Genomic DNA, 15,380 nt, shown 5'->3' with positions numbered 1-15,380 from the left:
ACATCAAACTGAAAATGTAAATAAATAAAAATTGAAGAAAATGCTTTAAATAAACATTGATATTATCTGTCAAAATGATAAAAATAAAACTCTGCTAAGCCTAGTTCTGATGTAGCAATAAGAAAAAGGTACATTATATTTTGCCAAGTTGATGTGTAGTATTCATAATCCAAAACTGAATTTTAATATTTTGTTTTCCCATTCTTGTAAAAACAAATCTTCTCTTCTCTTATTTAACATACTATTATGGTAAAAATAGTGAGAATTATTTATATACTACATGTAACAGAGTAATTTGCTTTCAAAGTGCTCCGGAGAGGGGGGAATCTATGTGCTGATCCACAGCATGAAAAACATCATAAAACAGTTTGTCTCTGTAGCACAATTTGTCTCTGTAGCACATTTTGAGTCTTAGAATGCCTCCTATGTGATAATGCTGCTCAGGTCAGTAAAGTTTTAAGCTTTAATAACACATTATTTTGTATATCTAGATGCCTCTTAGAAACAGTTATACAGATGAAAACTCAGGTTCACTCTATCCCCATTGGTCAGCCTTTTTAGTGGTCACACTCTTACCTGGACAGCAAGTCGATCAGCTCAAGTTTTGACATGCCATCAGGAAGCAATCGAGGAATAGCAGCAACACATGTTCTGAAAAGATCGATTTTTGGTTTTCTCTCACCCCTGAAAATTGTAAACAGTTTACGGATCACTAAAAGCTGACCAAACTTTAAAAATAAACATGTTTTAAGATCTATAGTTTTGCAAAAATGTGATGGAAGAGATATAAAACTTAAAAAAAAACAAAAAAACAAAACAAAAAAAAACCAACCTGATTCTGTTTGAGTGCCAGACCATTGGTAAGAGTCTTGGCAGAAAGTCTAAGCACAAACAATATAACAACAAGGACATTTTTCTTAAATAAATAGCTATTCTTGGAGACATGATACTTACAGGGTACTTGGAAAGATCATGACTACTAAAATTTTTGCTTATTTTTGTAGCCTTTCTGTAGACATGTATCCTTTACCTAACCATAGTACAGTATCTAACAACGCCAACACAGGCATGGAGGACAACCCATTGCACCTGCAGACCACATAGCAATTTGGAAGAGGGAGATGCACGGATAATGGATGGGTGTGGCCAGAGCACCTCTGTTCATCCCCAGCTGATGTAATAATCTCTTGATGTAATAATCCTTTGAAGGTTGTTACCAGATGGCACAAGTTTTAGTAACCTCAAGTGTGCTAAACTGTGCAAGAGCCAAACTGCTTCCTGGAAGCACTGGGGATTAGGTGAGTACAAAGCTCTGTCAGAACTCAGGACTGGTTCCAAAATCTTATGGCCACCTTAATGGCAACTATTGTCACAAGCATGGCTTCTAGTTGTACTATATATTTGAGAGAGTTTGTCTGTTTGTATGTCTTCCTGTTTGTTCAAGATCTCTTTCTAAATGGTAATAGCTAGGACCACCAAATTCAGTATACAGCTTCTTTTTATCATAATCTAAAGTAAGGTTATGGTTTGGTTGTTCCCAGAAAATGGGATGTACTTGGAATCGGATCACCTCTCATAAAAACATACAGAAAAGAGACAGAATCACCAGGCAGGTGAAAGGGGCTGGCTGGGAGCACATCCTCCCATACAGGACTGCCCTAACCATGAACCTCTCACACCCAGGCACCCTCCAAGGAAGGGGTGGGGCTGAAGTTTCTCCCCCAGTTTGTCTGGGAACATTGCTGGCTGTTCCCCTTCGTCAGAGATCAAGGGGAAAAAGCATAGTTTGCTGCGTTCCTCACTCTGGCTGGGGAATACAGGGAGAAGATGAACCTGGACCTACTCCAGCCAGAACCCATGCATCCCTCCACTGGCTGTGCCTTCTGAAGGTGCTTCTCACCTGGCCACAAGCTGTTCAGGTGAGAGAGGGCTGGGGTTGTGCATTCTCCCTGGGGAGCCCTGCATACTGAACCCCTCCCTCCGAAACCCACCCCAGAACAATGATTTAAATGAAGCATGTACTTTCATTTTATTTTCCCAAAAACAAAAATTAATTGAGTTAAGGACCCAATCAATGCTGGATAAATCTAGTTACAAATATTTCTGTGAGAATGCAGAAGTAGAGTAAGAAATCCCTCCTATAGTCTCCAAAAAATGAGCATTAATTTGATTATTTTTACCCCAATCTTCTGCTATTCGGCTATATGGCATTAGTAAGCTACATAAATGAGCTAAGCAAAGTAAAATGTCTGAACAGGCAGTCTTTCACTCAGTTAATTATTTGTACTGCTGTAGTACCTGGAGGCCCCAATGAAGATCAGCACCTCACTGTGCTAGGTGCTCTACAAAAACATATAGTAAGGGAGAAATTCTGTCTTGAAGATCTTACCATTTAAATAGACAAAGGATGGGAGGGGAAACCAAGGCACAGAGAAGTGATGAGACTTTCCCAAAGCCAGAAAATCCAGATTTCCTGAGTTCCAATCTAGTACCCCTTTCTAGACTACACAGGTATTACATTTGAATATTTTATGTTCACGTGAAGTAATGCAGAAGGCATGAATTCAGAAACACTTAAGACTAGAAAACATCACAATTTTAATGCATTCTTGATACTATTAATGTAATAGGTACAAACACAGCCTATTCTTATTATGTTATAAATATACAAATTTAATGGCAGTGTTATGGCTCTACATGGTGGCCATTATTTCTCAGCACATTCTCCTACATTCATCAGCTACAATTTGGACTATTAAAATATAACAAATCCAAATGAATGTTCAATGTACGCCTTTTCCACTGTACAATGCATGAATATTATTTCTCATGATGAAAAATACCTCATAATATCTGTACCTTAAAATGTATCTTAATTGAAGACAGTTTCTCATTAAGGAGATTAGAATTTACTTGTGAAGTGCATTGAGATCCACCTCTGGAAAGCACTGTGTATGAGGTAGATATTGTTATTTCTAAACTATAATTTTTCATCAGAGAATTTATCAACAACCATCTAATCCTGATGATTTGTCCTAGTACTTCCTTAATACTGATAGCACTAGAAGATGAACTTTGCAGGGCTTCGATACACACAAAGCAGGTTCCGCATTAGATATTTAATTAGTACACAATTCTTGATTAGCAATCACTAGGGCTAATAATTTGTGCATTGAGTGGGAACTTGTGAACTAACGGTTCAAGAAGAAAACTTTATAATGGCAGATGTGAATATATGTACAAATATTATATCTCCAGGCGGTTCCATGGGTCTGGCATCTGTTCAGAGCACTCCCGCAGAAGGGTCCAAATCTGACATGACTTCATGTTCAGACCTTATCTGGGCTAGTAAGGGTTCTGTGAGCCTAGCATTCACATTTGTACTAAGGAGTGACTAACATAGCTCTGTAGTGATCCCTTTGACTCATTCAGGAATCCATATGATGAATTCTAGATAAAACTGCTTTCACCAGTTTTCAGTTGGAAGTGCACTGTTTGCATGTTGAAGGTGGGAAATTAAAGCAGAATAGAAAGGAACTTTTTTAAGTCTACGAAAATTATTACAGTAATTATAAAAAATATGCACATAAAACTTAGGCATATGATGGATTTAAGTGCAGGGGTAGACCCCTGTGCAGATGCAGAATTTGTAACCACATCTGATCCTGAATTGCAAACAAACTCTGTGGAAGTGATTATCCGGGTTTATGAGTGGATATCTATATATTTGCAGGGCTCTAGATATAAAATTTGGATCCATCCACGATCTGCAAATATAAAGTGGATATCCACAGATTTGCAGGGCTCTAGCAATTGGAGGATCCACAAACATTTAGGAACTGTAAGAGATGTTTTAATGATTTTGTTCAGTTTTGGGAGAGAAGGGGCCTGTCCACACTTTAGCAAATCCTAGAAAAGTGGATACTTCAGTACATGGTATCATCTCCATTTGCCTATTGGGACTTACATTTGTCAGTAGGAAAAATGGTTACCAAGAAGCTAATGGTGAGATTTCAGTTGAGAGGTTTGTGTTGGAGTGGTCATGAAGCACTGGTCCTAAAGACGACTCACATTGCCCCATCACTGTTAATATTCTTACGATTTGTTGCAAATTCCTGATCTTATGATATTATTGTGAATGAGAAGCAGCCTTGGTATAGGCAGCATTCCTGGTAGAATTTTTTAGGGTTTTGAAGATCAGCAGAGTAGTGCCTGCATCACAGAGGGATACTTTGGGAAGGACTTAGAAACTGAGGGACTTACACTGTAAGGATGATCAGCTATCTTAACATTGAGGATGTCAAAGATAGATTTGGGAGACTGGGGTCAATCCATTATGCTACAGGGAGGTGGTGAGGTGAAAATCTGCCCTGTGGAGGTCATGAGGGCATTGCCCCTTTACAACATATCAGCTTGTTACAGTTTTAAGATGGAGGCAGATGACATTGGGTTTCCAGCTCATAAATTGGCTCTCATTCGTTTCAGATCAGGGTAGCTGCAACAATGATGCAAATGGGGTTGGGAGCTAAGACAATTTGGCCAATGGACATTGCCATTCTAACACATTCAGGATGCATATGAAACCTCAGGTTTAGAATAATTGTTCTCATGATTCCATTGCAGACAATTGCAAACTGGTTAGACAGCCAATGGTACAGACCTATGGGCTCAATATTGTGTATAAGGTATACAAGCAAGTGTCTGGATTTACAGGAGTTTCACAGCGGGGCCTCAACGATGAAGCAATCCAGAGACAGCATGGCAGGAAAGCCATGACACAGCACCAGCAGATGCCCTGGTATACTCTGGTGACCAAGGAGCAGGCACCAGCTGTGACTGTAGCTCACTTTGGGGGAAATGATTTGGGAAAGTGTAAAGGGGTAGACTTGATGTTCAAAAAGATGAGGGACTTGGTATGGATCCTAGAAATTTTCCTAGGAGTAAAAATTATTTGTTCTGATGTAGGTTGTAGAGCAGTGTTTCTTAAACTTTTGAAGACCGAGAAATACCAAAACAATAATTTTGTTTTATGAGGAATACCAAGAATTTTTTATTGTAAAAACAAACAAAAAAAAAAAAGTTGGGGGGAGGGCAGGGGAAAAGAGTTGAGGAGGGGGAAGTTATTGAGCCAAAAAAAAAAAAAAGTCATCTGCCCCTTTAAGCGTGGCCATTTTGAACTCAGTTGTTCTCCGTGGCGCACCTCCGACTGCCTCAGTTTAAGAAACACTGTTGTAGAGTAATGAAACTCCACAGGTCAACAAGGCTAGGAAACATATGAACAGGGAGGTGGCCAAGTTCATATACAGTCAAGAGAGGGTGGTAATTTCTCATCGGAGCATGCTTTACAGGGCACCAAAGTTATCCAGGGAAGATGAGGCCACCTATCTGATTTGGGGAGCTGATCTATTGTTGGCTGACATTAAAAAAGACCTCAGTAAATGTCTGGGAACCTAGCCAAGTAGAGGGAGGAAGCAGCCAAGTTAATTACCGACTCCTCTTTGTGTCAGATGTACAGTGCAGGTACTTCATAGTGAATGGATATGGTGACCAGATAAAATGGACTGGTTCAGAATTTAAAAGAGGAATTCTTTAAAGCAGAAGAGAAGGTAGATTTGGGGCTCTCACGACTAGCCTGATGGAGTGACAAACCCCCTGTGCCTTTTTTCCCCTCTTAATACGAGACATGGTATGGTATGTCTCCCTGGGATGGGAAAAAGGCATGCATCAAGACTTTTAATTGTTTCTAAAAAGCTTGGACACTAAAACACTTTGAAATGGCTATGAGCACTGAAGAGCATTCTGGGTATTGCTATATGAATAAACATGCCCAGCCTAATACTTTGATGCTGAAATATTATTTGCATAGTAACACTGGGATGTGTGACATTTTTAAGAGCTGTAACAACAGCTGGATTTCAGCCAATTAGTGGAATTGATTTGGTATTTGCTATATTGCTAGTAAGCTGGTCATTTTGTCTGACAAACCTATCAAAATTCCACAACAGCCTAGCTGCCTCTCTACGGACGTCCCTCTCCAATGACTTCATTCCCTACAAGCAGTAAACCTCTTTTAAAGAGCTAACTCTTTCTGATTGTAGAACAATTTGTTCTGTCCCTCGTGCAGCATGGATAGGCAGCGTCTGTCCAACGATCTGGCTCCTCTTTCCATCAAGGCAGCTCTCTGCTAGAGGCCACCATGCTTTCTTCATCACATGACACCTCAGCTTGCTCTGTATCTAGAAAATAACTTTTTTCTTTGGGAAACTCAACAGGGAACTTGTTCAGTGTCTCATATTGGATTTATTTATGAATGCACCAATATATGACCCTTATAATGATCTTAAATTTGAGGCCATCACCACAAGATGATTTGGGATTATAATGAAGGTTTGATTTTGACTGTGGAGCCACGGGGAGAAGCCACTGCTGAGGCGACGTGATCCAGCAGATATTGGGATGATGCCGCTGCTGAACTGATAGGAAACAACACAGGGAGGGTGCCTGAGCAGCCTCTCCCAGGCAGGTACTCTTGGCATGTTTCAGCTAGATTCCCTGCTGAGAGGGAGCTGTACACCGAGCTGCCGCTCACAAGGCCCTAGGTCGGGAACCAGTGGAGCAGGGTGGGCCTGAGTCCCCATACTGGGGTGCTAATCCCAATCACATAAACTCTGGCTACTAAGCCACACTGCCCTTAGCCCAGGATGGCTTACTGACTCTGGGTAAGCCACACTCCCCAGTGACCAGGGCTATTAACTGGCTTGTTGTGCTATCCTGAGAGTGGGGGTATTTACAAACAAAAGGGATGGCCAATAACCCTGCAGCCGATCGGGCGGCGTCTTCACCATAGGCGTGCGCAGCACATTTCATTAGGGTGTGCACCCAAAGAATTTTTTTAAAATGTACTTTGACCCCCCCATTAGCCACACCTCTGACCCCTGTTAACAATGTCCCTGGCCCCCATTAGCCAAGCCTCTGGAGGTAACCCTCTCCAGGCAAGATGGGCACATGACCAAAAGTAAGAAGTATTATGTGGCCACCCCCTCCCCCAGGACTTTTCCCACCATCTTCCTACCAATAGGAATTAGTTTGGCCCCTCCCAATGCTCCCTCCATGCAACTATCCTGCAATTGCATAACCCAAATGTGTGTGACATTAATGCGGGAGTGGAGAGGCTGGGGGGGTAGAGTGTTCCTTCTAAGAGTTTCCTTCCATGAGCAGAATGAATTTTGTGTTGCGCACCAGTACTGAATTCATGTGGCTTGTCTAGATGTGCCATTGTGGCACCCAAATTATTAATAAATATCTACCATTCCACTCTGCTGCCATGTCGCCTCCCCATGCTCCATCAACTCCCCTGGCGCCTGCTGTCCCCCAACCCCTCACCATCCTCCGCTGTCCTGACTCCTGCCCTTCTCATTGTCCTCAGCCTTCCTGAGACGTGCCCCCCTCCACTAGCCCTTCTCTCCCCGCTGTGCCCACTCCTCCAGAACCCCACTCTGATCATGTGAGATACCCCTCCTCATGCCCTCGTCTAACACTTCCCTCACCTCACTCTTCTGGTGCTGGTCCCTCCCCTGCAAGTGTCTGCCCTTCTGCTTCCCCCCCAGAATCACTTGGCACCTGCACTTTCCCTTACCCCTGCACCCTCCTGTTGCCTCCCCCTTCCCTCACTACCCCTACCCCCTTTGCCCTACAGTGAGCCCTCGCTACTTCGCGGTTCGACCATCGCGGATTCACGACTTCGCGGAGGGGCTCCGGCGGGGGAGCCCCTCCGCGGCTTTCAAAGCCTCGGGGGAAGCCGGCGGGGGGGCATCCCAGGCGCGCCTGGGCTGCTCCCCCGCCGGAGCCCCTCCGCGGCTTTCAAAGCCTACTTCGCGGATTTTCAGCTATCGCGGTCGGGTTTGGAACCTATCTACCGCGATAAACGAGGGTTCACTGTATTTTCCCTGATGCCCATCCCCTCACTACCCTCTGCCCCCATTCTCCTCATGCCCCTGTGCCCTCACACAACTTGCTCCAACCTCACCTTCCTCATGCCCACCCCTTCTGTCAAGCCTTCTCCCAGCACCTCCCCCTCAAATCCCCAATGCCCTTACTCTCTCCTCTCCCAGCATCACCCTGTCCCCCCTCCCACTGACACCTCCCCTCCTGCCCTTTTCCTCATTGTCTCCATTCCCCCCCATCCTCCAGCATTTGTGTCTCCTCTACCCTGTCCCTTTGGTGCTGTGGAGGCAGGAAAAGGGAATAAGGGAATTTGTGTCCAGCCATCTTGGTCTTGTTAGCAAGAGATCTGTAATTAGACGCTGCCTTTGCCTCTCGCCTCCATACGGAGATAAGGATAGAATGCTGACTCTGGCAGGGACCCTGAGATAAGGAGAATCTGGGTGGAACTAAAATAACTGTTAGCCATTGGTGTTTGTAATGGGAAGGAGACCAATTGTTATTATATCTAATCAACAGTATATAAACTGCTTCATCATTACTTGTATTCAAAGCTCTGCCTCGGAGGGGGGGCTTCCCTCCCCCCGCATCTGAACCAGTTTTTCCCTTGCTGCAGTTCGTAATAAAACTGCATCTGGCTACTTGTTGCTTACAAACGCAGAGTGAGGACAATGTTTTCTTCCACAGTGCCTTCCCCTTTCTTCCCCCTTTCTCCTCCCCCTCCGTACAAGTGCCTTCCACCTCTTCCCCTTTCTTCCTCCTCCACCCTCCCCCACCGCAAAAGCCCTTTCCTCTTATCCCCCCGCCCTGCTTCCTTACCTTCAAGCTTATGCCTTACAGTTTGCAGGGCTGTAGTCAGAGCCAGCCCAAGCTGTAGGGCCAGGTGGTGGCGCCCCCGGGGTGCCGCGCACTGCTGCAGGGCTGGGCGCCACATGGTGCTGCAGGACGGGGATGCTCCTGGGGTGCCGCGCGGTGCTACAGGGCCAGGTGCTGCCGGGACACGCGGGGACACCCCGGGGCACCGCGTGGTGCTGCAGGGTGGGGCCCAGGTCGCAAAAATGTTTCGGGCCGCCATCTGTAGTCGGGCCCCAGCTGCTTTTGGAGCTGGGCCGCTGGGTTTTAAAGTTCCTGGCATTTCCTCTCTCACCTGTTGCGCGACATTTGAGGATGCTGCGCATGCGCTCTTTCTGCCCCACAGCGCCCAGTAAGTGGCTGCTGGGAATGCAAAGTAAGGGGCTGTGGCACTCCGCCACAAATCCCCCTCTTCCTCCAGCAGCTGCTGGCTTGCCCCAGACATTAGGGTGTGCCTGGGCACACCTAGCACACCCTGTGCGCACACCTACGGTCTTCACCCCGCAATAGCCTCACCCTCGTGACTGGGAGTGCATACGCTGCCACACCATTCCTAAAATTGTGAGGTAATTTTGACTCCTTTGGGGGAGTAAATGCAATTCCCAACATTACCACATGAACTGAAGTAAATTCAGAAAAAACAAAGCTAAGTTTTCTCATTAACAGAGGAGGTGACATCATTGACCCACAAATTGTGGATTTAGCAAAAGTCAGTACAATAAGTACATGGATTAGCAAACTGTTCTTGTTATATTCTGTTTCTTATGACATTTAGAAAGAACTTGAAACTGGTTGGAAAAAAATAAAATAGAAGTTCTTTTTGAGTTCTATTTCACTCACACAGGATTTTGCTTTATTTTCATTTTACACTCACGTGATCATGTCTTCAGGTTCTTTGTTTAACATCTGTATGTTAGTTAGCATCATGCATCGTCCAACTTCTTTATCCAGATGTCTTAGTATGTTGTCCACAGCTTTTCTTACTTGAGAATAATACAATGACATACCTGTAAAATATATATTTAATTTTTTTTAAAGAACATAATATTAATATAGACTCAGGCATTTTGAAGAAGGGAAAGCTTATTCCAGCAATGTTACAAAAACTTTTTTTGTTAAAAAGCAATTTTTAACCTTGATGTAACCTATTGCCTCAACTACCACCTCTTGATTCAGGAGCCAGATCAGTCACCCTTTCTCATGGTGAGTAGTACTTTCCTCTGCGAGTAGTCCCAATGATATGGACAACTAATGGAGAAAGATACTAACACAGACTTAATAACACGGTAACTGAAATCTGGCTGTAGGGTGGTTAAATGGAAACAATTTTGTATAATTCTAGTCCACATCCTGGTAAAAAACCCCGATTACCTACCTTTAACTGTTGTTCTTCAAGATGTGTTGCTTGTGTCCATTCCAATAGGTGCAGTTGCACACCATGTGCACAATTATTGGAAGGTTTTTCCCCTAACAGTACCCGTTGGGTTGGCTGTGGAGCCCTCTGGAGTGGCACTTATATAGTGCTGACCCCTCACACCCCTTCAATACCTTCTTGCCACATACTCCAACAGAGTGTAGGCAGGTGGGATTTGGAATGGTTGTGAGCAACGCATCTTGAAGAACAACAGTTAGCAAAAGTAAGTAACCATTTTTTCTTCTTCAAGTGATGGCTCATGTGCATTCCAATAGGTGACTCTCAAGCAGTTTATCTGGAAGAGGGGTCAGAATTCATTGAGCTGCTCTCTGAAGAACTGCTCTATCAAATACAGCATCATCCCTTGCCTGTCAAGTGGTGGCGTAGTGAAACATGAAAGTGTGAATGGATGACCACATCACTACCCTGTAAGTGTCCTGAATGAGGATTTGTGTGAGGAATGCTGCTCAGGAAGCCTGTGCTCTTGTGGAATCAATGCTGGGTCTGAGAAGTTGGCCAGATGATAGCATGTCCTGATGCAGGATATGATCCACAATGACAGGTACTGGGATGAGATGTGGAGTTACTTCTGGGAAAGAGCTAGGGCTACCTTGCCAAGCAAGAGATCAAGCACTCCAATGACTGTTACTGGTGGTAACGAGGAGCTGAAAGGGCAGAGGCTCAGCAGAGCCCTATATACAATGTAATGAAGGCAACACTCAAAGAGACTCCACGGTCAATCTGATTGGTACCAGTAGGGGGAAACACCTTCTGATGATCATGCATGTGGTGCACTCAGACACCTACTGGAATGCACATGAGCAATCACTTGAAGAAGTAGTTACATTTTTTTATAAATGTAGCCACCCTCTGAGATTTAGAGAACTTTAAAAAATTGACAAAAATAAAGGCTTTAGGCTAGCAGTTAGTCTTAAAATTAACACAAAAATTGGATTTGAACTAGCTCTCAGAATACTCTTTTAGAATGAAAAATTAGGGCATGCTGTTTTCTATTGAATACAATATTAGTTTCATACTGTGATATACTAGCAAAGGGAAATCAGAAAATTTAAAGGTAGATATAATTTACACAGGGAAACATATAAAATCCAAAACATAACACTTCCTACTTTTATCATTAGGCTGAGCTTTTCAAAGAATTCTAAGAAAATGTTAGATAAATAAATGCCAACCAATAACTATTTCTTAATATGCTTTTCTGCAAACATTTCTCTTTTTTAGCAGATAATGCCAGTGTAGGTTCAAAATGCTAAAATGACCTCACAATCAACTTCTTCATATGCTCTAAATCCCATTGTAGTGCAGGAGACAAATGAATAAGCAATCTACGACAAATATATATTACATTGACCCTCCATTTTGTTGCAGAGTTAAAATTCCATTTACAAAAAAACAATGAATGCAGCCTCACATTGTGGAAACCAAACAGTTTTAACCATGTGTTACATATTTTTCTGCAACATTATTGTAACAAGAAATAAATGAGTAATCAGAGTTCAATATTGCAGACCTTTATTACTAGCTGCAGAGCTTACTAACATGAGTAGTAAATATGATTAGTCACAATATTAAGCAACTAATGACCAATAGCACATTTTTACAGGTTTGGGCATTAAATGTTTACTGTTTATATTTTTATGTTTATATATAATATGCTGTATAGTTCACAGAAGTCTTTCATTAGTGGGGGAGTATACAGTACTTCAAGGGTGGGGAACCTTTTTTGGGATCGGGGCTGCTGACCCACAGAAAAATCAGTCGGAGGCCTCACACAAGTGAGAAGCAAAATGAAAACAAAAACCCTCATTGAGATGGCTCCCGACTGAGAAGGAGAAAGACACTCCCCCACATTCCCCCCACACACCAGAGCCTAGGGCAGGGCTACTCAACTTTGGAAGCCCTGGGGGCCACAATGATACCCACAGCACATGCCGAGGGCCTCAACTTAAGCACGGTTGCAAATGTATGCACATATATGCAAATAGCTTCTTTGATACTGATGGGCATGAATACAAAGATTAAGGCAGGACTACACAACACGCAGGCCCCATTTAAGTCAGTTCTGCTGATATTAATAAAATGCAATATTTACTTGATTTCCACCCATATGACAGCACTTTTAATGAGCAATGACAGTTCAGCAATTAAACTATTAAAATGCCTATCAACAGAAGACCATTATATTGATTACTACCCAAGCCCCAGCCCCAGCACAGACCTTTCTCACCCTGGCCTCGCATTCTGGCTCCGCCGCTGCCTCGCTGCCAAGCTCTGCCACCGCCTTGCCACATACCTCTTGCTGACCCCAGCAGCTTCTGCACACGTGCCGATGTGGCCTGGCTCGGGGAGGCACTGCCACCATGGCAGACATGGCAGGAGTGATCTGTTGCCATCTCTTGCTGCCCCCCCGCCCGTGTCCCACCAGCAGCTCTGCCTGGCTCAAAGCTGCTCAGCTCAGCACTCAGCTCGGTGCTGCCGCTGGAGCTCCAGTAATGAGGCAGGTAGGAGGAAGCAGCTCAAGGCAGTGCAGGTCATATGCAAAGGAGCTGCGGGCTGCATGTGGCCCATGGACCGCATGTTGAGTAGCTCTGGCCTAGGGGGGCCCAGGCTAGTAGATTCTATGTGCTTCAGCCCCATGAGAAGACAGTGTGGGGGGGGGAGAGGGGGCTGGAGGGCCAGCACAGGCTCCCCAATGCTGGGGGAGGAGCCCCGAGCCTCAGGGGATGGATCCAGGCAAGCTGGGGGCTGAATCCGGTCCCTGGAACTGAGGTTCGCCACCACTGCAGAACTTGCACCTAAAAATTTCTTCTTCTAGTACTTAGATACTCCTAGAGCTGATGATGTTTCTCAAACTGGTGGAAATGTGAAGTACAAGTATACTGTATTTCAATTACTAGCTGGGGGGCTGAATAAACATGAACAAATATTCAGCATTCAGAAGATTTATCTATTTACTTACTTGTATATCCATCCCATAAAAATGTCTAACTCTTGGGGTCACCAATGTTATAGTACTTGAATATTTTTACCCAATGAATCATGAAATACATTTCAAAAAGCTTAAATTTGAGAAAATAGAATTAATCTGTCCAAAGGATACATTTTACTAAAAATACAGAATAAATGAAAATACTATTACATACTTAATTACATACATTTTTTCTACATATTTACTTAGGAGTACATCCTTATGCTGGTCACTCTAAATTTGCACATTATCACATGCCTGTTACTGACCAATCATTTTAGCTTCCTCTTCTGTGAGAGTTTTGCTTAAATAAGTTTTCTTTACTCTTAGAGTGTTTCCAGAGGGAAGGACAGCTCCAGTCACTGGCATTGGAGGTTCACCATCTTTTTGCTGCAAGCTATCAGCAATCACTAAGAAAGCTCTCAGACCAATGTTCATTCTCTGTAAAGTTCAAAATATGAATGAATAGCATAAACTCGACTAACATTCTAAAATACTATTTACTGGAAATAAAAATATGTTATCTCAAATCTGAATAAATTAAATTACAGAGATATTTCCATCTGCCAACATTTGAACAGAATAAAATGTTTCTAATCAAGCACATTAAAAGTTAGCAAATAGATTTATGTCACTAATGATAACTCTGTACAGCTGTGGCAATTACAGAAAATCTGTGGTATAACCATTCAACAATATTCTGCACAATGCCTTATATCTTGTACTAAGTAAGTCTAAAATAATAAATTAATCTGAATAAACAAAATGAAAGCTGAACACTCCATTAGGGTTAAATTTGTTTACCCTAACAAGACTTCTCTCTTCATATAACTATGTAAAAGAATTAATTCTAGCACCGTATTCTCTGCTTTGTTGTTTTTGTTTAACTTTTATGTCTCAGATGTTTAGCTGGCTACATTCTTTGGTATTTTTGATACATTGGTCTACTCTACTTTACAAAAACTATCCATAAAGTTTTAGAAGTTATGCACATTTGCACTGCAATGTAAAAACAAACCAGGTTCATTCAAATCCCCTCCCCTTCCCATCTATATAGTATTCATTTCAAAACAGTACTTCCTCATTTTATTTACAGTATATATAATGTGGGTCCGTGTTTCTTACATCAGCATGCTTTTAACTGGATTTTAATAATGTGATATGGCCCTTCAACTGTTTTCTGACGTGGCACATGAAAAGGCATGTCAGTAAACTGCATTTCAAAAGGCCATAAACTTGGTCATTTTACATGGGGAATTTATTTTGGTCCTTAGTGTCAAAACAGTACATACAAGACAACAAACACCTGCAGAGCTCAATGATCTGCATACTTTGGGGAGATGTATCTGCACAAAAAGCTTAATTTTGGAATTAGAATGGACTATGGTGTAGGTGTTGCCAGTTTGTTAGGAATACATTCATAGGGTATTAGAGTTTGGTGTGACAGTGTTCTGTGAGGAGATTGCACCTACACAGGGTATGATCCTTTGATGCACCATTAGGACCTAGGCCAGTAATGGGCAATCTGTGGCCCATTGGGGTTTGGCTCATTCCTGGAGCTCTGAAAGTGCTGAGAGGGAGAGGGAAGAGTAGGTAAGTGTGGTGTTCCAGTGCCCCAGTATGTGAGAATCTTGAGGAAAGGGGACAGAGAAAGGATGGCTGGACCATCTGTAGGTGGAACTCCAATGAGCCACATGTGGCTCAAGGGTGGCAGGTTCCCCACCACTGCATTTCAATCTTGCAGCTCACTGAGGAGACTCATGCCACCCACTCACTGGTCCTGGCTGCCCATCGCTAACCTAGGCAGATTAAATATAGCCTGCTTGTAGGGCTCTTTGGGCTTCTTCAAATATGGAAAAACAGACTAAAACTTGGTAAGCAATTCCTATGCGTCTCTTCTGCTTTACTTCTATTTGCACTGTTAAATGAAAGTGGAAGACTGTTTAGCTAGTCAATTATGTGTACTGGCAGGAAGAAGACTGTTCTAATATATGTATTCTAAATATTTTGTGATTTGGAGTCTATTAATAAGGTCAACCATTCCATTTGTAATGCATTTGATAATTTAACAATAGACTATATATAAAATAGGTCAATTTACTGAGATCAAACTTGAAAAACATTTAAAGCTTAAATTTATTTTGCATTCCCATGCAAATCATTTACATAATTTCAACCAGAAGC

The 15,380-nt window shown here is 42.8% G+C and overlaps 1 protein-coding gene across 15 annotated transcripts in view; it reads right to left on the bottom strand.

Annotated features, from left to right (window-relative positions):
- Window positions 1-15,380, bottom strand: part of FRY (FRY microtubule binding protein) — a 349,943-nt gene that overhangs the window by 127,860 nt on the left and 206,703 nt on the right. For all 15 annotated transcript variants that reach the window (XR_016348538.1, XM_089775547.1, XM_089775550.1 and 12 more), the window contains 3 exons: window positions 13,466-13,637; window positions 9,668-9,800; window positions 577-684 (listed from right to left, as the gene is read on the bottom strand). Coding sequence is in view for 14 of the 15 variants with exons in the window: in XM_089775547.1 (XP_089631673.1) it covers window positions 577-684; window positions 9,668-9,800; window positions 13,466-13,637 (413 nt within the window). In the remaining variant the exon portion in view is untranslated. The remainder of the gene's footprint in view (window positions 1-576; window positions 685-9,667; window positions 9,801-13,465; window positions 13,638-15,380) is intronic.

This window comes from Pelodiscus sinensis, chromosome 1, assembly GCF_052426305.1.
Source record: "Pelodiscus sinensis isolate ZL-2025 chromosome 1, ASM5242630v1, whole genome shotgun sequence".
Lineage (NCBI taxonomy): Eukaryota > Metazoa > Chordata > Testudines > Trionychidae > Pelodiscus > Pelodiscus sinensis.
Note: the sequence above shows the minus strand (reverse complement) of the source record. Positions and strands in the feature narration are given on the sequence as shown.